This window comes from Mus pahari, chromosome 1 (genome assembly GCF_900095145.1).
Source record: "Mus pahari chromosome 1, PAHARI_EIJ_v1.1, whole genome shotgun sequence".
NCBI lineage: Eukaryota > Metazoa > Chordata > Mammalia > Rodentia > Muridae > Mus > Mus pahari.
This window is the reverse complement of record NC_034590.1, coordinates 141,096,796-141,123,901: the sequence shown is the minus strand read 5'-3', so window position 1 is coordinate 141,123,901 and position 27,106 is coordinate 141,096,796. Positions and strand designations below refer to the sequence as shown.

General features: G+C 38.0%; 1 protein-coding gene across 2 annotated transcripts in view; it reads right to left on the bottom strand.

The window, feature by feature from the left end:
- The window catches only part of Ric1 (RIC1 homolog, RAB6A GEF complex partner 1), an 84,579-nt gene extending 57,810 nt beyond the window's left edge, over positions 1–26,769 (bottom strand). The window contains exons 1-3 of one of the 2 annotated variants that reach the window (XM_021192608.1): positions 26,391–26,769; positions 15,386–15,493; positions 9,486–9,565 (exon numbers count right to left, since the gene is read on the bottom strand). In XM_021192608.1, coding sequence (XP_021048267.1) covers positions 9,486–9,565; positions 15,386–15,493; positions 26,391–26,534 — 332 coding nt within the window. In that variant the 5' untranslated portion in view covers positions 26,535–26,769. The remainder of the gene's footprint in view (positions 1–9,485; positions 9,566–15,385; positions 15,494–26,390) is intronic. The other variant, XM_029535354.1, reaches the window with a different exon arrangement.
- Between the last annotated feature and the right edge of the window lie 337 nt (positions 26,770–27,106).

Here is a 27,106-nt window from a genome sequence, read left to right as displayed (position 1 = left end):
ATAACAGCCTTATTTATAATAGCCAGAAGCTGGAAAGAACCCAGATGTCCCTCAACAGAGGAATGGATACAGAAAATGTGGTACATTTACACAATGGAGAACTACTCAACTATTAAAAACAATGAATTTATGAAATTCTTAGGCAAATGGATGGATCTGGAGGATATCATCCTTTGTGATGTAACCCAATCACAAACGGACACACATGATATTCACTCACTGATAAGCGGATATTAGCCCAGAAACTTAGAATATCCAAGATACAATTTGGAAAACACATGAAACTCAAGAAGAAGGAAGACCAAAGTGTAGATTCTCCAGTCCTTCACTTGATGTCTTAAAGAATCAAATGATAAAAGCATTTCATCAACAGGCCAGCTCTCCCTTTAGCTTCTCTGCATCCTTTCTGCAGTCTCATTTCTCAAATCTTGTTTATTTCGGGTGACAAAGTGATGACACTGAATACAAATGTGATCTTTGCACAAGTTCTATGGATGTATATATGTGCTTTGACAGTTTTAGTTTGTTAATGTTATCAGTAGCTTTGTATTTTATTAGTTATATACTTCTGAAATGAAACATCAATAGATAGCTAAAGGAATCTTGGCTTTGCCATTAAAAATACATTATATGTGTGACAGCCACCACATCCATAAGTATTCGTGCAAAATCTGCAGAGTTAAGATTCAGTGAAACTCTAGAAAAGAATGACTGATATACCAAGAAAAACTAACCTTTCAAATTAAAATTAACTTTTAAGCTACATTTTGCATTTAAACTAAATTACAAAGCGATTAAATAAATAATAAATAATAAATAAAAAAAGACAAATATATCTGCCAGGAGTGTAGTGGACACATCTGGAAACAGAAAGTTGTTTAAAATCTCTTTATAGGTCTTAAAACAAAAACAAAACCACAGAATTAAATCACCACACTCTAGAGATGAAGGCAAAAGAATCACCAAGAATGAGTTCAAGACAGTTTTAGTCTCACGCCAAGACCTGGTCTGAAAAGTTTATTTAGTAAACTGCCCCTGACTTTAACACATAAGTTTCAATCAGATAAATCTAGTTTCAGAACCAAACTACACAAACACCAAAAACAGATAAAAGCCTCAGATTATTGCAAAAATTCAAGACAGGAAAAGTTTGATAATTTCTCTTTACAATATAATTTACACGAGATTTGTTAAAAACCTAGTAACCAAACAGAACATATATATCTAGAGACATTGAGCTGCCTTTACTATTTGTGTGTGGAATGTTTCCCTGTGGAACATCTTAGAAAATGTTACAAACCCAGCAGGCTTGGTGGTGCACGCCTTTAATCCCAGCACTTGGGAGGCAGAGGCAGGCTGATTTCTGAGTTCGAGGCCAGCGTGGTCTACAAAGTGAGTTCCAGGACAGCCAGGAACTGTCTTGTCTCTGAAAAAAAAAAACAAAAAACAAACAAACAAAAAACCCAAACCCCTACACTTCTCATAGTCTAGTTTTTCAACTAAAACATATTGCTGGGATAAAAATTTAAAGTGTACTATGGGAATATTTATGGAGAATTAGTGACTTCTTAAGCTCATGGAGGACAAAGTGTTGGGAAGAAACTAAAATAAAGCAGAAGGCTGCTCTGAGCTCAAGACTGTACAAACTGGCACTCTCCAGTGAGCCACAGAAGGTAATGGGCACGGTTTAAACATCATCAAGTTGAAGCTTACTGAACCACTTACATTTATTTAATCATAGAGCTCACCTACTTACATACGCTACAGTTAAAGGTAGCAAGAACATGGAACACAGAAACAAAACACCCCCCCCCAAACCTCTAGAAAACACTGAAGCACTGCTTAAGTACTATAATGAGAGTACCAGTTTAAGTTCACTGACAAATTCATGAGATAGGTAGTATTAGTTCCACTTATCAGATGAGCAAAATGGAAATAAAAGCAACATAACTAATCCTAAAACCTACAAAAAAAAAAAAACCACAAGAAATTGTATATAGGGAAAAGGCAAATAAATTATATGTTTAAATCATTTAGAGATAAATTATAAAAGATACAATAATCCAGAAAAAAACTTTCAAGTTTCAAACTAAGAAAGTCTTATTGGGAATTAGGAGGCAATGGAAGACATGACTGAAGTGGACTTCATAGACTGGCTTCAGTATGTATGAAAAGGGAGAGTGTATTGATTCAAGGACATGCTAGTTCTCTGGACAGAAGACTACTAACTGGCTTTATACTCATCCGGGATTAAGTTACTCTAAAAAAAAAAAATCACAGCATAGTATTTCATTTTTATAGTTAATTACACAAAAACATCCCTTCTGACTAATTACAAATTCTTTGTTAGGGCCTACAACTTACAATATTTTCTCATTTATTCCAAAATGTCATTCTCCTAAGTATATGTTGTATTCCCACAAACTCCTTAGGATCCTTTTACATGTTAACTTCTCAATGAAGAGACTAAGGATTCAATTTCAAGCTGTGGTTCCACTCCTCACTCCCTAACCCTGCTTTATTTGCCTGTGTAACATACAATGTTATAATTACCAAGCTATATAAGTAAGGCTGCTTTGTTGCCCCAGTCCCCACCCCACTGCTACATCCCTAACAGCTAGCAGCTACAACAGTTCCTAGAGACTTAAAAAAAAAAAAAAGGCAAAAGCTATGACAAATGAGCACAGAGTCCTCCTGACTTAATCTGTTAGTGGCAGTAGTGATTGTAACACCAACAGCACGAGGTTCTACGAGCTGCTCAGATCATTGAATAATTCTATCAGTCTCCGCATTCCGCATTCAGATGGCACCATTGGATGTGGCTACGACAAGAGAAGTTTCTGAATTAGGTAATAATACTTTAACCCATCCTACTAATAAATGCTAGTACAATTATAATGTATTCATAAATGGATACGTGATATATACAAAGTTCAGCTAAAAGTCACACATGTAAATCTACAGATGCATGCTGAAATCAAACTATATATGTAAAGTTTTGAGATGCTCAAAGAGAAACATTTTTAAGACCACTACCATCTATATCCCAAACAAGGTGTCTATTAGAAGGAAGAAAAATTAGTTAAAATCTTCTCTCTCAAAACCTAACATCAATGACTTATTAGCAATAATAAAAAAGGTACAAAAATGTGCACCAAATGTTTCAATAATGGACGGATTTCATATATAGTTGTAGTCCCATAAAGTTAAGACAGGGTGGGAAATTCCCATATCTTAGTAATATTGCAGCCATTGTTAACAGGAAGCATAACACACTCAGCAGGTCCTTGTGGCGATGCTGATGCTAATATAAACAAGCTTGCTGAGTTGTCAGTTGTATGGAAGTGAAGTTCCTGGTGTTGGATATCTAAAGATATCAAAACTGTGCTCATGGGGCTGGAGAGATGGCTCAGCGGTTAAGAGCACTCACTGACTGCTCTTCCAAAGGTCCTGAGTTCAATTCCCAGAAACCACATGGTGGCTCACAACCATCCATACATAAATCCGGCGCCCTCTTCTGGAATGTCTGAAGACAGCGACAGTGTACTTACATATAATAAATAAACCTTAAAACAAAAAAAACAAAAAAAACTGTGCTCATAAAGGCAAAAATATACCTTTTCTATTTTTATATATGTGCAAATAAACAAATACCATTGTACAATGGTACAAATTGTTTATAGTTTCAGCACAGTAAAATGCTGTGCAAGTTTGTAACTGTGGCTGTAGCAGCTGTATAACTCCTATATTCTTAGAAGAATACTCTGTAATATTCTGAACAGTTAAGTGCTCACATTTTTCAGACATGTCCTTGTCTTTCAATGATATATGACTGTAAATGGATCTTGAGGAAACTTTAGTGTATAGAACTAATTCTGGTCTCCTTTGTCCTCTATGTGATATGAGTTAGTGGACATTTCTAGCCCACAATGTAGGCTTCTTCTGCAAAAATCTGCTGGATTTATGGAGAAAAAGGATTAGAAAGAACAACTGTTAATCTCAATTTCCTCTCTTTCCGACCAGCACTACCTACAGACAGCAACCCTGGTAAGAAGTTTCACATATCTGATGAAATGTGTTAGGAAGAAATAAGTAAAGCAAAACAAGGTTACAGCGCTGACAGTGATTATTATGGAAGAATATTTTCCAGTGGAGAATTGAGTACCTATGTCTTTAATATCAGTTAATCAAACATCCCAAATTTTAGTACTATTATTTAGTTTTTGCAGAGCTGGTTATCAAAGCCAAGGCCTTGTATATGTTAGGCAAACAGACTAAAGCACTGAACCACAACCTTGGGCTCAGTCAACATTGGACTCAATAAAACTTTGTTGTTGTTTTATTTTTTGTTTTTTAAAGTTTAAATTTAGGGGGCTGGAGAGATGGCTCAGCGGTTAAGAGCACTGACTGCTCTTCCTGAGGTTCTTTGTGGCTCACAACCATCTGTAATAGGATCTGATACCCTCTTTTGGTGTATCTGAAGATAGCTACAGTGTATTCATATACATAAAGTAAGTAAATATATCTTTAAAAAAAAACGTTTAAGTTGGACATGGTGGCATGTGCCTGTATTCTTAGCACTTCAGAGGCTGAGTTGGGAGGGTTATTTGAGACCACAAGCCTGGGCGACACAATGAAGCCTTACCCCCCCAAAACAAACAAACCACAGTTAATTGTGGTGGAAAGATGAGTGAGGGAGGAGAGAGGAAAAAAAAAGAAATACAGAAGATGAAAAACTCTATCATGCTTAGGTTTGAGTTAATTCAAAATAGATGAGAAATTTTTGAAAAAATAGAAATTGGTTAATTGTAAGTGGTACACATTTGAAATTGGATCTTGATAAGTATTAATTTTTTTGCTCAGTTAGGATAAGGAAAAACATGTTTCAGAAGTAAAATGGCAAAAGATCTTGTCTCTTTCATTAATAGATTTCTTATACTATAGTAAGGGAGCTGAGATTTTCTTCCCAAGATGTTAACAACGTATCCCATGTCTGCAGTCAGAAAGTACAAGGAAGAACTTCAGGTGTATTTAAGTCATATACAGGCAGTTTCCTACTCTTTTGTAAAGGATGCAATAGAACCATTTTCAACATGAAGAAGAAGAAGAAGAAGAAGAAGAAGAAGAAGAAGAAGAAGAAGAAGAAGAAGAAGAAGAAGAAGAAGAAGAAGAAGAAGAAGANGAAGAAGAAGAAGAAGAAGAAGAAGAAGAAGAAGAAGAAGAAGAAGAAGAAGAAGAAGAAGAAGAAGAAGAAGAAGAAGAAGAAGAAGAAGAAGAAAGACAGACTATATGAACGCCAGCTGCTTCTATATAGTGGATTCCAGATATCCAGGGCTACACAAGGACTCTATCCCAAAAAACAAACAAACAAACAAACAAACAAACAAAACTCCTCCAAAAACAAACCCCCCAAAAAACAGTGCATGCAAACTAATTTGCTAAAATTATTTTCATTATGAAGAAATAAGAATTATAAGAAATTTCAAATCTCCTACACTCATATCCAAGGATAGTTAATTAAATGAATTTCAAAGCTAAATGTAATTATTTCTGGTTTATTTGTGGCAAAGTCTCCACCACAAATTTCACTGCAAATCTGAAAATGTAAAACAAAGCATTAAAGCCTCCGCCCAGTCTGCACACTGGTCTGGGTAAAGGTGAAGAGAGGTTTCAATGTAAAGATAAACAGACTAGCAAAGAGTAAGTGACATTTGAAATGAAAGGGGTTAGTGAGTAAGACTGCCAAGGCTGTTGAAGATTGGCTCGCTGCATATACAGGAATGCTAGGAACACTAGGCGGAAGCTTTTAAACACGGCGACACCTGAGCCGTGTGCTCAGTTGGACTGTAATGGAAAATGACAGACAGTCTGAGGTTAAGATGCTGTCATGTAATACAGGAAAGTTGAGATGCTCTAGAAATGAAGTTCATGTGATAGACTTCTAAGATGTAGAGAGGTGAAACAAGAGACAGAGCTACTTCTATCACTGAAGAGGAGACAGGTAACTGCCGGCCTCTACCTTTCAGACTATTACAAACCTTTTCATTTGTTTGTTTCTATTCCTTATTCCTCAGATAAATCTTAAGTAGTAGATTGCTGGATGAGGCACCAACAAGGCTGAACAAGTAGTGTGGTATCAGAGGCTAAGTACTACAGAGTGGGGACCATGCCACCACCTCTGACTTGGTTCTCGCCTGTAACGGCATGAGCTAGGATGATGGAGCTTTTGTGTGCAGCAGTCTATATGACAGACATCTTCACAGACGTGCTTACAATGGCACATGTGACAACACTGACAGAACCATCCCTCCCCGCACCCCCTCCTCTAACCCCTATATGATCACAACTTTTCAGGTTTTAAACATCAACTCCTAACAATTAGAAGAAAATTACACTTTTCTTTTGATACCATTTTACAAACGGTTTCTTCAGAAAACTTACTAAAATGAGCAACTCTAGAAAGTACTGGCATGCACAAATACACATCAGGCTGGCTTTAGGCAACAGAACTGTATTCATAGAGTAGTTACTAAAAGTTGTATTCTGGCAAATAAAAAGATTATATGTGTATTTTATTTCTAGGTTTTTTTCGTTTACTTTAAAACATTTTTTGAGAAACTCATGTAAGAAGACTAAATTTATAGTACTCCTGCTTCCTCCCCCTTCTAACGTCTCCCATGTCTCACCCCCACCAAAATCATAGCTTCTTAATGATTACTGTTACATAGTGTATATGCAATACACACTTAGTGCACATGCACCCTATCGTGTCTATTTAGCCCATTGTGTATGTGCACGTGAACGGGGGTAAGCACTAGGGACTGGAATCCTATGCTGGAGCTTGTTCTTGTAGGAAAGTGATTCTCCCTTCTCAGCACCCATGGACTTCCTGTGGCTCTTCTCTAGGGTGGGGTCTTATGGGCTTCCCCATCTACTTTGACATGTCAACTGGTATTGTCATTATGCCAGTCTTGCTTAGGCAGCTGTACTGTTGAGAGTTTATGGATGCATTTTCCCTGTCATATCTAACAGCAGACATCCTGGTAGTCATCCATGATGATTCTTTTTCTGATTCTTACACACACTTTAATGTTATCATTAAATTGTTTTTCAGGAGTGTATTTCAGCTATGTGAAAGGACTGATTATGAAGAGGTGACATACCACACTGAGTGTGTACTGGTGCTGATTATAAAGAGGTAACATACCACATGGAGTGTGTGCTGGTTAGCTTTAAGCCAAGTTGATATGCTAGAGTCATTTGGGAAGAGGGACCCTTTGCTACGGAAATGCCCTTACCAGTCTGGCCTATAGACATTTTCCGGCATTTTCACGGTTGATTACTGAGGTGGGAGGGTACAGTTTATCATGGGTGTGAAACCTGTAGGCAGGTGGTCCTGCATGCTGTAAGAAAACAGGTTGAGCAACCATGAGGTTAGGCCAGTCATCAGCACTCTTCTTAGACCTCCAGTTCCTGCCCTGAATGCCCTTCCTGATGGAATATAACTAGGACATGAAAACTGAAATAAACCCTTTCCTCCCCGAGGAGTTTTAATTATGGTGTTTTATCATAGAAACACAAACCCTAACAATTTTTTCAACTGAAAGGCTATTTTTCAATTGGCTAGTTATATTTCTCTCTCTCTCTCTCTCTCTCTCTCTCTCTCTCTCTCTCTCTCTCTCTCTCAAAAAAAAAAAAAATCCCTACAAACCAGGTAGTAACCGAGCACCTAGACGACATATTAAAAGCTGAGATTGAAAATGTTTAAAGCAAAACAAAACGAAAGAGCAAATCCTTGGGTTCATTTAAGAGAGCCAGCTGCCACGCTGCTCGACTCCAAGGCTAACAACCCCACTCAGTACATTAACTCCAAGTTGGCTTTTTCTAGTTCCTCATTCATGAATACAGATCATATTTCACTTATTCTATTATATAAAACTTTTCTTAAGTTATTTTACTGACAATGTGAATTCTGAAAAATTCAGTGATGTTAACTGGATGATAAGCTAGGCAGAAATTGCTTTATAGAAAAGAAAGGTCCAAAATGTCATCATCTTTTGTGTGTCAAAGTGTGTGTTGGTCAAAGGATCCAAGTGGCCTAAGCTGGCTAGGCAGCAAGCTCCACCTGCTTCCACTTCCCCAGTCCAGGATGACAAGCATGTGCCATCACGCCTGGCACTTTTATGTGGGTTCTGATCTTAGGTCTTCCCTGACTAAGCCACCTTTTTAGACTAAAAATGAAATATTGTTCACACTAGAAGAAACTTATCTATAGGTCTCGAATAATGTGCAAACTAAATGTGAAATCAGGACATTATGCTAATACAACTGGTATGCTATGGTATTTGTCTAATATAAACAATTATAAACAGCTCAGTGCAACTAGAATTTGGGACAATCCTTATAGTAGTACAGTGTCAGGCACACTTACTTCATACCACCGGTTTTCTTTACATAACTGGGCTTATTCATCTATAGTAAGTCATTTTAATATATACATATATATGTATATAATGTTAATATATTATATATAAATATATCTATATTTTAGAATATATTTTAACATATTGCTTAATATTATATATCGATATATGGATATATAATATATAAATTATTTATATATATATATATATATATATATATATATATATATATATATATATATAAAAGGCTTTTTGAATCTTCTCAGCAATTTCCTCTTAACCATATTGGCAGCAATCTCTCACATAACATCAAGCAAACTTCTGATATATAGGTAGACTGCTCCCAGAAGAAAATATGTATTTTAAAATTATATGTTGTTTTCTTTAAAAGTGAAGCATTCTGTGGAGGAGATGTGCAAAACACAATGACAGTTTAAAGACTTAAGGAGCAACAGTCCATGTCCCCCTAAGTTGAACTAGGTGAGGTAGCAACTATGTCTTTTTCTATGCATACATATGTAGACACAGGCAAAGGAGCCTGTCATTGACTGAGAGTCCCCTCTTCATCTCATGTCTGAGCTCTGCATTCTAATGAAGACCAGAAAGCATCTGACTGGAGTATGTTTACTCAGTGTACCTTGACTTATTGAACCACGTATTTCTTTTCTTTTCTTTCTTTCTTTTTTTTTTTTTTTTTTTTTGGTTTTTCGAGATTTCGAGACATGGTTTCTCTGTACAGCCCTGGCTGTCCTGGAACTCACTTTGTAGACCAGGCNGTCCTGGAACTCACTTTGTAGACCAGGCTGGCCTCGAACTCAGAAATCCACCTGCCTCTGCCTCCCAAGTGCTGGGATTAAAGGCATGCACCACCACCACCTGGCCAATCATGTATTTCTTAAATTTAAAACATGACAGTTCAAAGACTAGTTATTTCTGAAGCACCATTTTAGAAATGTTGGCATCTTAACATCTTAATGACTTTAAATAACCCAAAGTACAATTTTTTAAAAAATATTAAGCATGCAAGCCATGTATTAAAAGAATAAAAGTGAGTAAACTTACTTGGGATACACGGGTTCATAAAGGTACTTATCCCCTCTTGAAGATGTAATATGAAAAAACAAGATGTAGCCATTTGCTGTCTGAAAGAGAATTTTATTAACCATGAATTAGAATGTTGTAACTACTATCTTAGGCTCTAATTTTACATGACTATAACCCTCCTTTGGAGAATTATAGTCTCTTTATATATGCAAAATGATGTTTAATATAAGCCATTTTAAAAAGTGTTCAACAAATTTTAAAAATATTTTATAAACTATGTAACTGAAAATTGAAATATTTTATGAAACTATGCAAAATACACAGCACTCTTTGAACTCTACAAAAGTGTGACAAATAATTATTCTAAGTTCAAAAAGCAATATAGCCAAATAGTAAACACAAAATGTCTGATTGTACCCCTAAAACTATCATTTATCAAGACAGCATAATTTATATAGTTAAAAATAAAATAAATTAATCTCTCACTATAAAACATACTGTGAGACACTAGGAAAAATGATAAGAGAAAATCTTGAAATTTTAAAATATAAGCATCAGCTAACTAAAGTCAATCTCTAATTTCCAAGATTTGAACATTCCAAGATTTGAACATTTCCAACATTTGAAGTTCAAATATAAACATCTAATTTCTAAAGAACTAAATGTTATAAAAATAGAAATTAAATTAAAAAAAATTAGTTTTGAGTAACTGAAGCAGGTTTCTACCTGTCCTAGGCTACCCTAAGAGATTCTAGCTCAAAAATAAAACTAAACAACAACAAAAACACAAACAATACAAAAACATTGTATTATATGACCATGGTATACATGAACCTTACATTTACATAATCATGTTAAATACTATGAATTGTTGCTCTTAGAAGACACTTTCAGTATAAAACCAGCAATAGAATAAGGTGGCAGTTTTCCCTCTAAACTTCTTTACCCAAATACTGAATTCTATTAACTCAGAGGCAAGTGAAGATATGTCCAAAGTAGAAATGATCCAAACTAAAGAAATCACCCAGGCTTCCTATTTTTTCCCAGCACTAGCTTCCTGCTTTTCCATTATGGAATGAAAGGAAACAGACTTCCCAGGGCAGCCATGGGCTGCTTTTAACTATACCTTATCCTTCTGTAATATAATTTCAAAAACTAGTTTAACTTACTAGGATATAAAGAAGAAAATAAAGATTGTTCAGAAAAGATTATCTTTCAAATTATCCATGGCAATTTTACATTCTTGCAATAGAAAGACAAAAGGCTAATGACTTCAAATCAAACCACAGCACAAGTCATAAATACTTCCTACCCCATACAGAATCACGACTTGTAAACCTTTACTGCCACCTTATAAGTGAAGGAAAGGCAAAAAGAATGGTCAGTTCTTAAGATGGTAATGTTAACATAAATACTGTCTGGAAGATCAGTCACTCAAAGGTCAAAATGTTCAACACTTCAGACACTCAGATGCTAATAAAATGCACAGCAAAGTAATAAAGCATACCCAGGAGTATAATGACAATGAGAATAAAGCATCACGTTGTACTAGCATTTCACCTAATAAAATACTGAAAACACAAATATCTTGATTTACTATTTGATATTTGGTATCAATCATCTTAAATAAATATTTCAGACTTTTGTGTATAACAAACATTATATACTTTTAAATCTCAATGGCATCTACTACTGACATTTCACAAACAGTTCTGCCTTTGAACAGTTGTTAAAGACTTAGTAATAAATGATGTCCCTTTAGTAGTCACCAACCTGTTTCTATGCACTATTATAATGACCTTTCTCCAGGATTCCCAAATGATATAAAGAAAGCATATAACTATTGCTTACCCTTCTCATGTGTCAATTTAGTTCCCTCTGATAACAAACATATATACAACCATTCAAAATTTACTAATTTCTCTTCAAATAACTATGAAATAGCAGAATGCAATGTAAATTCTATTTTTTCATTTTCAAAGTCTTTATTATACATGTTTAGAATACGAAAGCATGTAAATCACAAATGATACCAGTCTCCCAAGGTAATAATGGACCTATTGTGCATACACACATCAATAAACACAAATGGAAAATGGTAGGATAACAAACATGCTGAAACAAGGTGAAGCACATCCTTTAATTTGATCAACATTTATCAAAAAGTATTTTTCCTATCTAGGCATGGTGACACACAACTTTAGTCAACAATGGGGAGACAGAATCAAGCAGATTTCTGTGTGTCTGAGACCAACCTAGTTTACACGGAAGTTTCTGAGGCCCTGGCTCAAAGAATGAATGTACCCTCAGCCAGCAGGAGAGCTCACTGGTTAAAGGTCCATACATGCTGCCAAACCTAACAGCCTGAATTGGATCCTAGGACCATCATGGTGGAAGAACACAGCTCCTGTAGTTTGTTCTCTGCCTTCCACTCACACTCTGTACAGCACAGCCCCATCATACTCTAGGAGTCAAGAAAACTCCTCCATTGATTACATGCTACCTGTAATATACAGGGACTCCAGGAGTGCTCAACAAGAGAATGAATATGTCTCAACTCCTCTTACATCTACAAAACTTGCAATAAGTTAAATAATTTAATACTAATACTTCAATGTAATATAATTTATAAGTTTCCATTATATAAAATATTTTCAATTATCAGTATTGATCTTAGGATGTGTGTGGCCTCTAATTACAAATTTTTGTTTAAAAGATCAACGTGCTGCTACATATTCAAATGCTTAATTTTCTAAGATCTAGTTGCTTCAAGATGAGCAGATCCTTACATACAGCTTTTGTTGTATAAAACTTGCCCTGTAAGTTACCCATGATTGGTTAATAAAGATGCCTACAGCCTATAGCTGGGCAGGCAGGATCCATGAGGAGAGAGGAAGGATGTGAGGAGCACAGAGGAGCATGGGAGGAGGAGGAGGAAATCACCACAGTGTAGGTGAGCGCACTCGGCCATGAGGACTGTCATGGTGTAGTAGGAGTAGCCCAGGCGGATTATGGCAAGTAATATCTCAGGGTTGACAGAGTGGACACACTAGCTTAGAGGAGTTTCTGCCCACTTCTAATGCTTTAAGGTTTATTCTAAATATAAAGGTTTTTTGTCTTCAATTTGGAAACTAAATGATCTAAGGTAAGATAGAAACCACCAAATATTATTTACAACAGCAAACTGATGTTTCTGACATTGTTACCCACTTTAATTCAATGTTATACTTTTTTTACTCCAACCTACAAGTTAAGAAAAATTTAAGGCCCAGAGATAAACTAAGGGGAAAAAGTTAATTCTGACTTTATTTCAAATTAAAGTATGTTATTCCCCCACAATCCATTTCCTTTCCTTACATACATTAGGTATGCACACACATTACTACACACCTCACACACTGACAGTGCAGAGAGCCAGTAGCATCCTAAGATGCTGGAGCTTCAGCTGCCCACCGTTCCAGAAACTGAGCAGCTACGATTTATCTTTAAGATTAATCACAACTGCCACAGAACAAAGGAATTTGAATTTTTATATCAAAATAAGTCTACTGGTTGTTCAAAAAAGTCAGGAAGGGAAAGTAAATGAAACCCAACTGAACACTGGGAAAATGTTCCCCAGTTGTTTATAAAACTGACTCCACCACTTTGCCAGTAACCTCACAGAGTATTTTACTCCTGGTACTTTCTTGTTGTATATGAATTTCAACTACAATTAGTAATAGATACATCAAAACTTCTTTAAGACTAGAGAGGGTTACATTATGGAAGACTGCACAAAAATTTTAACAACAACAACAACAAAAAATCACTATCAAACTTGACAAGAGCAAGCTAAAATGATGACATCAAACTCAATCTAAGTGGAACACTTACAACACACAGGAAAGAGATGGATGGAGTTGGTCAGTTCTATCCATTTTAGCTATCCATATTTGGTCAACTCTTGTCATATGTGTCTGGCTGGAGTAAGGGTGAGCAATATTTTTCCCCATGACTTGACATTTTTGATTACCAAGGGGGGGGGTGCACTTCCAGGTAATGAGGTGGTTTCTGGGCAAGAGGAGAGTTTTGGAGACTGAACTTATCCCTTAGTACCTCCTTACAAGATATAAAGAAACCTTAGTAACTGGCTACCAAGAGGAGAGAAACTACAGTGAATGCACACAAGAAATGATTGGGGAAAGCAGTTCCCAACCTTGCTAGTGCTGTGAGAATTTTCATGTATCACATCTAAAAACTCTTTTTATATGAGCTCCCCGCACCACACAGTCTTGCTCTTGCTAAGTGTGCAGTCCTGGCTGGATTGCACCCTGCTATGTAGCCAGGCTTATTTTGAACTTGAAACAGTTGAGCCTTAGCCTTCCAAGTGCTGGGATTATAGATGTATGATCCAAGGAACAGTAGAAGCTTAGAAGTTTCTCTTATGCACAACTAAAAAAAATTCTTTTACAAAAATTTTTCTTTGCATTTGTATCAAGGTTGTAAGAATGCTATTTGAATTGTGATATTTCCTGATAATTAATTTCCTGATAATTCCATATGGGACACAAATTTTCTTTTCTGACTTCTGAAAGTATTGTAAGTATTAAAAGCAGTCTGACACTATGTATAATTCAAACAATTTTGTTAGTTGTCACTGAAATTACAATGCATCAGTTTTCTAGATAGGGCTGTTTACAGCTTTAGAGTGAATTCAATGTTTATCAAATCTATAGCAAAAGCTGTTTTCCATGCAAGGAGAATAACTTAGTGTAGAGTGGTTACCTTGGCATGTGTGTTGCCCTAGGATTAATCCCAGCACACATAAAAACAGCTGTTTCCCAGAGTCATCCATTCCCTATTAAGTAGATGACTTCTTTGTGTTCAAAACAATGTTCATTTCAGCCAAAGCTTAAAATGTTTACAACAAACCCTCACCACCACTAAGCCATCAAACAGCTGTCAGGCAACACTAGTTCAAACATTCAGCTGTTATCTCTATCAAAAAAACAAAAACAATCAATCACAGGTCTAAAAGTCTGAGTTTCACAAGCCTCGAAATCTGTCCAACTATGTCCTTGTCTGTTTCATTATGTTGTTTTTGCTTTCAATTAATGCCCTTCTCAGTGGAATCCACTTCAGTTTGTTCAGAATTAATAATTAGTTTTCTTAACTTGAGTATTTTATGAATCTGGAGATACTCTATACAGGCGGTGCAGCCAGAGTGGTTCTCAGCTTCTCACACTCAGTGCTGGCACTACAAATAAACTATAGCAGCAGTACTATACAATTTGATAATTCATCAAGAATTGAACAACTGGGGCTGAAGAGATGACTCAGAGGTTAAAGGCAGGGTCCGTTATGTGGCTGTGAGGTCTGCAACTCTGCTACAAGAAGCACAGAATGACTTGGTACTTTTGGTCATCTGGAACATTTTCAGATGAGCAGCTCAGTCAACATGATAGTCCACAGACTAGAAAGAGGCTAGCTCCAAGCAGACAGATGAGCTAATAATAACAGTGGCGAGAACAGTAAGTGGACAGTGGTTGACCACTTGTGGAGCATGCACAGGACTCTAGTTTGGTCTCCATGATGGAAGATAGGGTAAATAAAAACTAAGTTCCCTAACTTATTTTCTTATTTCTCTTAACATAGATGAACTGTGGGCTAGGGGAGGGATTAGCTCAGAAGATTACAAAGAAAGGGACACAGTGTTGTCTGGGGATGGCAGAAGGGATAAAGTTGACAAAGAAGAGACAGTGGCTGCAAGGGTAGAGAGTAGGATAGCACAGGCCCACAGAAATCAGTACAGCTTTAGATCACAAAAAGAAAGTCTAATGTGTGTGAAAGACTAACGTGACATCATCTTAGAAAATCCCATTTAAATGCAACTTTATGGTTTCTTAAACAAAGAATAGTAATTTGAAAGATCTACTTACTGACACTGCTATCATGGTACTATCTGGTCTCCATTCAGCTTGTTTGTAAGATCCAAACTGAGTAGATGATTTAGCTGGTTCCTTGTATGTTACAATTAACACACTAGGCTGGAAGAAAATAGATATATTTGATTTTAGTAGTATATCATAGAAACATATATAAGCTAAATTTAAACATTACTTATAGAATATACTGGAAATATTTTAAGCTGTTGCATAATATCAAATTATCAACTTTCAATAGTCCATGTAAGTTACCAAAGAAAAGCAAGCTGTTAGTTATGCATTAGTTATGCATATATCTACAGAATAAGCTAAACTGAATCAATGATTAGTAACTTTCCAACATGGAACCATGTCCAAATATGTTCATAGGTGAATTAAGCCAAAAAATTAAAAAGAAAATTATATCAGTTCTCTATAACCTTCACTAAGACGAAGCAACAGTGGACAGGGCTCTCTCCTAATTCATTTTGTGAATCCAACATTATCCTACCTAAACCAGAAAAACTACTACATGAAAACCAAAAACCAACAGACCAACGACTCTCAAGAATTTGTATGCAAAAATTTTCAACAAAATATTAGCGAATTGACTCTACAAGGAACCATATGGGGCCAAGTGGATATTAAACTGTCTTCACTCACAGATAACAGTGGCATATGCAAAATTTCAAAAAAGCAACAGCCAATTCTGAAGTAACTAAGCAGCGACAGCAAGGCTGCAAGATACAAAATTATACAAGAGTTATCATTTTCATATATTCCAATAATGAAAAAGTGTGATTTATAATAAAAAGCACATTTCCAGTTATATGTCATTATCCAATGAAACGTTTAGTGTTATAAATCTAATAATTATGTACATAAGAAATATTATACAAAATACTAGTGAAAGATATCAAAGAATAAATGAATATTTCATATTAATGGACAGGAAGGGTCAACGCTGTCGAAATATCAATTCTTCCTAGATTGATCTACAAATACACTGCAGTCCTAACCCAAATCCCAGTAGTTATTTGGAGGATGCCAACAATTAACTCTAAACTTTAGATGAAGAGTTTCAAGACAAAGAATGATGAAGAACATGGAGTGCTAATACTAAGTTCAAGACTTATCACCATAAAGCCACAGTAAGCATGCAGAAAGAGACAAATTGACCAAAGAAACAGCACAGAAAGCCTAAAAACAGACTCACACAGTCAACTGATCACTGTCAAAGAGCAAAGAAATACAATGCTAGAATAAATGGAAATCGATTCACAAAAGTTCATCAAGATGCACACAATTCTCAAGAATTTAAAATAAATCAAAATCCTATGTGTAAAGTGTAAAATTCCTGGAATATGACATAGTAAAAACCTTGATGACCTCAGATCTAGCAGTGACTTCCTCCAGAGTCAATATCTATATCTAAAATGGTTCATATTTCACTAAAATTAAAAGCTGTTCTATGAAAATGCTATTAAGAGAATGAGGACAGGACAGTCAGTGTTGGCGCACACCTTTAATCCCAGCACTTGGGAGGCAGAGGCAGGTGTATTTCTGAGTTCAAAGCCAGCCTGGTCTACAGAGTGAGTTCCAGGACAGCCAGGGCTACACAGAAAAACCCTGTCTTGAAAATGGAGAGAGAGAGAGAGAGAGAGAGAGAGAGAGAGAGAGAGAGAGGAATGAGAATATGAATGAATGAGGAGAGAAGGCATGGAGAAGGGACATGTTTGCAAACACCTAATAATGAACTGCTATAAAAAATACACAAGTGTAAAATTCAGTAACACGAAAAACAACTCAAATAAAAGTTGGGCAAAGGATCAACAATCATCAAGCAAGAAATGCACATGGAAAACAATCTTCCCACAAGATATTCACCATCCTTTGTCCTTAGAGAAAGTAAATTAAACAATGAGATAGAGACCATAAAATTCCTATTATAATGGTTAACATTCAGAAAATTGACACCAAATGCTAACAAGGATATGATAGAAAAATAGGAATTCACATTCTTTGCTATTGAAAATGCAAAATGATAATAGCCACTTTACACAACTGGCACCTTCTTACAAATCCAAACACACTGATCATATAAGGTAGCATTTATTCATTACTTATCCAAGGGAGCTAAAACATATTCATACAAAAGACAGTTTAAAGACAGGAGTGTGGTGTCTGTCTCCCAGCACTTAGGAGGCTGAGGCAAGAGGATCATAAATTTAAGGCCAGTCTGGTTTAGTGAGTTTGAGACTAGCTTGGGCTACACAGTAAGAAAGGCCCTGTTTAAATGGCAACAACAACAAAAGTAGAACACAAACATTATAGTAGTTTCATAAACCTTGTCCAAACTTGGACATAATCATGATATCCCTTCACAGTAATTGACTGACTATGGCAGATCCAGACATCAAGAAATGAAAAAACATGGCGAAACCTTAAATACATTATTACTGGAAAAGATGAATACTATACAATTATATGATAGTTGGAAAGGATAGACAGATTATTTTTTGGTTGTGGTTGTGGATTTTATTGTTGTTGATTTAAATAGGGGTCATGAGGGCTAGAAGAAGGAAATAAGTAGATACACAGACCACTGAGGATCACTTACTGCACCAAATACTCTATGTGTTATGGTCTGGGTCATAAATGTTCCCCAAAGACCTGGGTGTTCTAAGCTTGGTTCCAAGAACCTGGTGCTATTGGGAGGTAGGAAAAAGTAGGGAGGACCCTAAAAAAGTAAATTAGTCACTGTGTGCATACACTTGAAAAAGATACTGGGACCATGGTCCCTCGTCTCTGCCCCTTCTTCCCCTTCTGGGCTGCCATGAGGGAAGTGGCTTCCTCTGCTATATATTCACATCATCGTGTATGATTTCTTCATAGACCCCAAAGCAACTGGCCTTCCCAACAGGGACTGACACCTCCAAACCGTGACTCAAAACAAACATCCCTCTCTTTAAGCTCATCTCAGATACCTTGGAAGAATAAAAAAAGTTAATACATATTATACTATTATACATTTCTTAAAACCCATAGAACACAGGATGGCAAGGGGGAACACTAAGGTAAATATGGACTTCCCATAATGACTGGTCAGTGTGGGGCCACTGGTGGTAACATATGTGATGAGGGGAAATTACTGAGGGAGAGGCAGACATTATTTGAGGGTTCTCTGTTCTTGCTGGCTAATTTTGTTGAAAACCTAAATCTGCTTTTAAAAATAAATTTATTTTTAAAATAAGAAGCACAGAAATTTCAGCCAATACCTATTAAAGGTTACAAGATAGAACATAATAAAAACTACCAAAATTGTAATTTTATAAAGTTTATAACCTATTCTGAAAAAACATGATAGATGTAAGTAGGAATCCAGGGAGATAGTGCAGCATACAATCACGTGCTAAGCAAGGTGATAATAATGCACTTGGGCAGCTCTTCAGTTTCCCATTTTCATATGCATATCACTGTTTGGTAGCATGAAGACTCCAAGTAATAAAATAATGGAAAGCACAGCCAAGACAGACTTCAGTGGAACATTTTAAGGAATCTGGGTAAATAGTACCCAAAGGAGGAGCATCAACAAAAGCTCAAGGGACCCTCAAGACTATAGAGAAATGGCCCGACTGATACATTGATTATAGAGAACTTTCTTAAAAAAAAAAAAAAAAGTAATGTTTACACAAAAGAGCCTTTTTGCTATGTAACAATCGACTACCAGAGGATCTCAAATGCAAGTGATTTTTCATCCTTAACACTATAAATACCAATTATTTTTTATATTGGTGGTTTCTAAATATTTTCCAATCACATAAGATTCATAGAACCTTGGCCAAATAATAATAAATTGTACTGATAGTAAAGTACTATCAAATAATAGTGAGGTTTAGGTAACAGCCCACACTATCAAAACTGGAAAAGTAAAAATATACAAAATTCTTTTCCATGAAATAAGGTATTGGCAAAGAAACATAATTGAACTAATCTTCCTTTAGACAAGAAGAAAAATCTAGGAAATAATATTTAAAACCCCAAAAGCAAGCTAATATGGGCAAAAATGAGAAAGTAGCCTTGCTTGAAAAGCAATGATTATCCTATCTCAGTCTCTTAAGTAGCCAGAATTCACAGGCTTGTACTGTGTTCAAGACACCCTGGTTAATATGAAATGAGCTAGTTTTGTTGCCTAAAAAGCTTTAAATTTAGCTTTAAATAAAGCATAAGTGAAAAATTTACAATAAAAGCAGAAGTCCAAGGAAGAAGTGCAATACAGAAAACCCTAAAGATTCCACAACTAAAAGTAAGTACAGAAAGCCAGTAAGGTTACAAGATATAAAAAACTAAGCACAAAACCATTGTTTCTTTACACTAAAAACAAACTGAAAGAGAACTTAAGAAAGAAATCCTATTTATAAACAGCATCCAAAAGTAAACTAGTATATAAATGTAACTAACCAGGGGACACTGAAACTGTAAGACCCTGAGCATGGCACAAATGGAAAGATATCCCATGTTCATGGATGACGAGCTGACATTGTTTAAATGTGCATACTATCAATATAATCCCTATTAAAATTCCAATGATTTTTTCATAGAAATTTACAGAACAATCTTAAAATTCATAGAGAACCCAAAAGACCAAATAACGAGAGCACTCAAAAAACAACACTTCATTCATACTACCTGGTTTCTAAGTATAATGTATAGCTACAACAATCAAGATAGCTCTATATTTGGATAGAAGCAAGGCACAGAAATCAATGAACAGAAGAGAACCCCTACAGAGAAACCAAGCACCCCACCCCAAGTACCCCACACCCCACCGCACCTCTGATAAGGACTCTAAGACTGAACAAAAGGGAAAATGGCCTTTTCAACCAATGGTGCCAGGAAACCTTGATATCCAAATGGAAAGGAAAAGCGCTCATCCTCAAGGCCAAGGCAGGGCAAACTGGAGCCATAAACTAAACACGGGGCCTGGAACATGCCCATTTCCTGACGAAAATGGAGGGACAGCTCCCTGATACTTAGTAAATGCTTTGGATGGCACCAAAAGCAAAGAACCAAAGCACAAATGAACAGTGGGACTTCGTGAATCTAAAAAGCTCCCAACCAGCAAGGAAAACTGCTGATGACATGAAAAGACAACCTGTGCAAAGGGAGAGAGTGCACACCTCTTACAGATACAAGCTACTTAGCAACTCATAAAGCCAACAGCAAAAAGAAAAACATTCACATGTGCGATGATCCCCCTCCAAAAAAAAAAAAAAAAAAAAAGGAAAAACAGTCAGTAGGCCAGTAGGTACTCAGTACTGCCAATTAGCAGGGAAATGCACATCAAAGCTGTCAGATAGCACTTCTGTACCCATTAGGATGGTTTTCCCCAAGAAGTCAAATGATAAAATGTTGGTGAGGATATAGAAAAGGGAACTTCTCAAAACTGGTGAGACTGTAATTGATACAGCAACTATAGAAAACCATTTGGGGTATTCATAAATTTTTAAAAGAACCATATAGTTTTATAATCCTATCTGCGTGTATACTTGAGCACAGATAGGATATTAGTCCATGTACAAAAGAAGGAATTGAAATCAGTATATTAAAAGTTATCTGCATGTCTGTATTCACTAAAGCATTACTCCAATCACCATAATGTAGAAACAATTTAAATGACTGTCAACAGATGACTGATAATGTGGTGAGTATACAAAGGGATATTATTCGCTCTTTAAAAAATTAAAAAAAATAAAAAAAAAAAAAAAAAAAAAAAAAAAAAGGAAATCCGGATACTTAGTACAATATGGATGAACTTCTAATGAAATAATGTGAAATAGCCAGACAAAGGATGGCATATACTTCAGAAACTACTACATATGTAAAATTTCAAGAAGTAAATTCATAAAAACCAAGAATAGAAGAGAGATTACCAGAAGTCGGAGTGGAGGGGAAGGGGTGATTTGGGTCAAATACAAATACACAGTTATAAGACTAGTCAATTTTTTTAATTTAATGAAGAGTTTGGAAACTACAGGTAATAGTATTATATACTTGAAATTTGTTCATTATTATTATGCAATAGTAATATGTATGTTGGGTGAGGGCCATGCGTGTGCTACAATGTACGTGTGTATGTGTGTATGTATGTGTGTGTATGTGTTTGTGTATGTGTGTAGGTCAGAGGGAGGCCCAAGAGATTTTTTATATGTATGAGTGTGTACCTACATGTATGTATACATGTATATTTGGTGTATGTATACACCAAATGGGTACCCCATGCCCATAGAGGCCAGAAGAGGGCATCAGCATGAGAACTAAATCTGGGTCGCCTCCAAGAGCAGTTAAGTGCTCTTAACCACTAGGCTATCTCAATAGCCTGAGGTAGATCTCAAGTGTTTCATAACACATACTATATACTCACATATTATATACTATGTGAAGTGGTGGGCATGCTTGTTAGCTTGATTATAGCTATCACTACACATGTATATAAAAACATTTTACCATACATCATAAGTTTTACAATTTTTGTTATATACATGCTTCAGTAAAACAAGAAGGAAAAAAAAAAACCCAAAACAGTACTTCATCAATAAATGAACCCTTCTGGTTATGGTAGGTAACCATGACTCATAGAGAAAGATGGGTTGCAACAGAAGCTGAAGGATAGGTAATCTACCAATAATCAGACATGAGGCAAGAGAGCATTCCAGGACAGGAGTGGCTCTCATATCAAACCAAGGAGTTTGAACTTTATTCTTTAACAAAAAGCAAACCCTAGAAGACTTTCAGACATGTGGATTTATAAGGAAGGCTTCTGGAGGCAGTAACAGAACAGAGGTGAAAAGGTGAAATACGACTGTTAGAAAAAAGGAGATGGAAATTAAACAGTCTTCCCGAGGACACAGCTAATTATATACTTATAGCTTAGCTTTGAGACATCTACCTTACTGCGTTTTCCATGTACACAATAACAGGGATTTTTCACTATTAGCACACATCAACAGGAATGCAAGTTTCTGCTCAGGGTTACTCAAATACATTATTTAGGAGACGGTGATGAATTGCCAATCTCAACTTTTTATTAGCAACCCACAGTGGTAACTCAAAAGACTTTCATTCTCTGGGTGTGATGGTGAGTCCTTGGTCAACCAGTGATACATAGTGAAACTCTGTCTCAAAAAAAAAAAAAATGTATCATATTAACACACATCATTGAGCAAAATGTTTTCTCTATATAATAAGCATCTTCATTACTTTCATGTGCTGCCTATTTATGCTATCCTTTACAATTAGTATTCAAAAAAAAACCTTGTGAAAGCAATTTAAATATTTTAAAATCAGTGACCTGAAAATTGAGATGAGTACATATCTAATTCAGAATGGAACCATCTTAAATATTTTAAAGTTCACATATGTAGTCCTTCATAGTTACAGTTAAGGAGTCTATTAAAAGAATATCCACGGTCCTCCTTATACAACAAAACCCAGTTCATGTCATGTAATACTCATTTTATGGAGCAGCTCAATGCCCCAAGCTGAATTCTACAAATCTCTTAATAGAAATATACCATCCCATCTTAACATATATACTAAATCTTTCTTTTCTTTTTCTCTTCCCTCTTCCTCCTTCCTTCCAGCCCACCCTCCTTCCTTTTCCTCAACAAGGTCTTAGGCTAGCCCTTATACTAGCCCAGGCTGGCCTCAAATTCATACCAGTTCCTGCCTCATTCTCCTAATATCATGTGCTTGGATTACAGGAGGGAGCTACCAATCCATGTTCTAAATATTTTTTAAAAAACAGCCTCTTAGGCTGTTGTTTAGCTTCAAACAAGTGTGGGTAAGACTATTATAGACTCCAGTAGGCTTTTAAATTACTAGTTTGTTTGTTTACTTATTTAATGGGTTTCTGTGTGGATGTGCAAGCACACAGCATGAAGGCGAGAACAAGCTGCAGGTGTGACCCTCTGCTGTTACTATGTGGGTCACCAGGGATGGCAGGAAGCACTTTCCCCGCTGAGCCATGTATTTAGGCCTGGCTGGCCCCTGGACTAGGTTTTAGAACTCCGAATTAGAACCACAGTGTCCAAAGGGCAAACCTCTACTAACACATCACACTGAAAACCAAGCAACAAAACCAATTTAGTGATGAAATGTGCTATTTTAATTATCAAAAAGCGAAGTGGATATCTATAGAAATGTTTGTTCATAAACAAACCAAGCAGCACTCACATGTATCTTTCAAATTTGGCTAGAAAATTAGTCTGAACAGATATGACTCTAAAACACTGGAATTTCAAATAGCAATTTAGTATATAATAAAGGTAGCTATAACTGGTTCATAAAAGTTTACTAGAAGACCCATAAAATGTACTGTTATTTTTAGAGATTTTAGTTTAATGTTCCCATAGTCTAATGGGTAATCAAAATTTCACATACAGCAACTTTTTCGGACAAGCAAATAACCAGTTGAGACTAAATGCACATTTCTTCCACAAAGCTGGTTTCCCTTTTAAAACTACCTTTTTCTTATGCAAGCTTACTTTATTGAGTACTAACAAAATTTTAAACAAAATCTAATTATTCTTTCTCTTTTGAGTCACTATGCCTGCCTTCAAATGTCCCAACGTAACTTTTTTAACACTTCAACTCTGTAAACCCCTTTTGAATTTCACAATAGTCTAAAAATTAAATAAATAAAATCAGCACTCTCATTCATATTCTCAATGAAGATATTTTAAACCAACTCATTCCAAATTATGGGTATAAGTGTTAGCCTCTTTGATTTTCCTAGAGGTAGTTTGCTTTTAATATTTTGAACCTAAACACTGTGTTGTAAAGTTTGGAAATGAGAAAATTAAAATGAATGCTCTCATTGGTTAAGAAAAGCTACAAGCATATATCCCAGGAGAAGGAGACTTGGCAGGTGGAGCCTGGCACCGTTCCCACTCCCCAGCCACATAATCAGACCTTGAATCATCTCATTTAAGCCTGATTTTCTAAGTCACAAAACTTGTGCACAGAGTTTCAGGTTAACCGGCATGTAAACCTAGAGTGTCCTGCAGGCTCCCTACCATAGTCCAGAAATTTATTTCACTTTATGCCTCTGAACCCATATATTCCCCGAAATCTACACTTTGAAAACGTTTTCTTTCCCTGTGTGTGATGTATTTAAGTTTTACGCACTAGAGATAGTAGTAACCAAGGTGCTTTTGTGAGACTCAGGTGTGTAGAGTGGGAGTTTGAAGGGAATGAGCAGCGGATGCTTAAGTTCCATAATACTATATCTAACTCCCAATCCAAACAGATTTTATCCATGCCACAATGTCCACAAGACAACTGAGACTCATTTTAATGTCCGTGTGAGGGGAGGGGAGGGGAGGGAAGGTAGCTTACAAGCTTCTGGCCTACCATGCTAAACTTACATCAATCAGATTTGGATCCTTAGAGGTTAAAATAATTAAAACGTTAGGTTTTAAAGGTGTTACATTCGAACAAAAGTACTAAATTTAGAAAACAATGTAAAATTCAACTTCTAATTATGCTCTTCCAAACAACTATTAACTTTAAATAGTTGCACTACATAAAAGTTGTTCAACTGTCCATAAGTTGAAAATGGATCTCACTTAAGTACCAACTTACATATACAATGTACATATTTAAAAATTCAACTCAGCACGGATCTGAGTATCATATTGCTGATGCTGTAATTGTTTAGTAGCCTGCGGTTTTCTGATACCTTTCTGAAAATTAGGTCAGCCAAAACTTAGTGACAAATAGCCTAACTATGTAATGGTATCAGAGAAACCAATTAAATTACTTAAATTCTAGTATCAGTTTTACCACAGCTGTGTGTGAGGACAATCGAGGGCGTTATCAGCACACCGTGGTAATAAGCAGAGATCTAAAGGGTTTAACCAAACCAAAACCAGTGTTTCATATATCTAGCAAGGGCAAGGTCAACCAACCTCTAGTCCCTTTTCAAGACGACCACCACTCTGACATCGATTAGTACTGTCTCTTTGAATGCGCGCGCGGGGGGGGGGGGCAATCTTAAAACTCAGAATTCTGTAATTTTTACAGACAGATGTCCAGGAGCAACAAAGACCGGACGGGGGCTAGCCCACTCACCCCTTGTTTTTCAAGTTCATTCTCTTATCTACTCGGAACTCAAGGCACGGGTGGAAAAAAAAAAAAACAAAAAGAAAAACCAGGGCTGAAAGCAAAGAATTCTGACCCCATGCTCTTTCCAAGCCTGGAAATAATAATTTCCAGGTGCGGCGCGGACAGATGTGAGCTCCTCGGCTCTCCGCCATCCCAGCAGCCAAAAGGACTGGTGTCCGTGATGTGTGGGGGAGACCTGGAACTAAAGTTACCAGACATCTACACTCAAACCAAACAAGTCTTTAAGTTTTCAGAAATCAGTTACAACAGGACTGTAAATTCTGACACTTGGTAAAGACCAACAGGCTTTCCGGAACTCCACTAAACAACAACCTTTAAAGCAGGGGTTGGGGGGGGGGGAGCTGGGACGCCAAGGCGGCCGGAGTGCTGGGGGACGCTCCAACAGATTGGCTCGGCGGCAATGGGGGCAGAGAGGCAGGCAAGTCTGGGCTCGGCCAGGGAGCTCCGGGCCTGGCGCGCGGCTGTGGGTGCCACGCGAGGACTGGGGTGCAGTAGAGACTGCCCGCGCGCGACTCCAACCCGAGAGCGAGGGTCGCTCGGGGGTAGTTAGTTGGAACGGGACCGCCGTCGCTCGCTCGGAGGGAGTCGGGACTGGCCTGGGTCGCTCGGCGACAGTCGCACCAGTTCCAGGATCACTTGGGGAGGGGGGTGATCAGGATGATTCCGGGGTCGCCCGGGATTAGTCGGGACCGGACGGTGGTCGTTCGGAGGGAGTCGGGACGGGGCCAGGGTCGCTCGGGGGAGAATCGGGACTAGAGCCGGGCCTCTCGGGGGGAAGTCGGGACCGGACAGGGGCCGCTCGGGGGAAGTCGGGACGCCGGCGCCTACTTACTCGGCTGTACCAGATGCTGAGGCGGGCCGGGGCCAGCACGGCGAAGAACGCTCTCCGAGGGTCAGACTGGACGTGGAGCGGCGCCTCGGCCGGGCTCCGCGGCGCGCAGAGCAGCCTCTTGGGCCAGCCGCTCAGGAAATACATGGTCCGCGCGCGGCCCCGACAGCCCCCGGCGGCCCCGGCCGCGTCTGTCACGCTCGGCGGCCCCGGGCCAGGCGCCCACCTCCCACACCGCCACCGGCCGAATCGGCGGCGGCGACAGCGGCAACTCGGGGCATCTGCCCGGGGGGCCGGGCCGGGCCGGGCCGACGCGATGCTGCGCGACGCAGTCTGGGACGCTGACCGGCCGAGGGTGGGGGAGGCGGGCGGCCAGTGGGCCCGCGGCGGGAGGAGCCGAGGCCGGCCCGCCCCGCTCGCCGCTCGCGTCAGCACGCCGCACGGCGCGGGGAGGCTCCGCCCGGCTCCCTCGGACCGCCCCGCGTCAGAACGCAGGCCGCGGGGCTGGGCTGGACGTCGACTGCTCCGGACGCCTGGCTGGCTGGCGACCTGGAGCGTGGAGCTGGGGACCGGGCTGAGGCGACGGGCTCAGTCAGTGACTGACGGAGCGGCCGGGCCCACTTGCACCATCCCTGGATTGGCGCGACCTCCGGGACTGAAGGGGGCGGGGCGAGCGGAGCGCGCGTCACGTGACTCCCGGGCTGCGCTTGGAGCTGGGT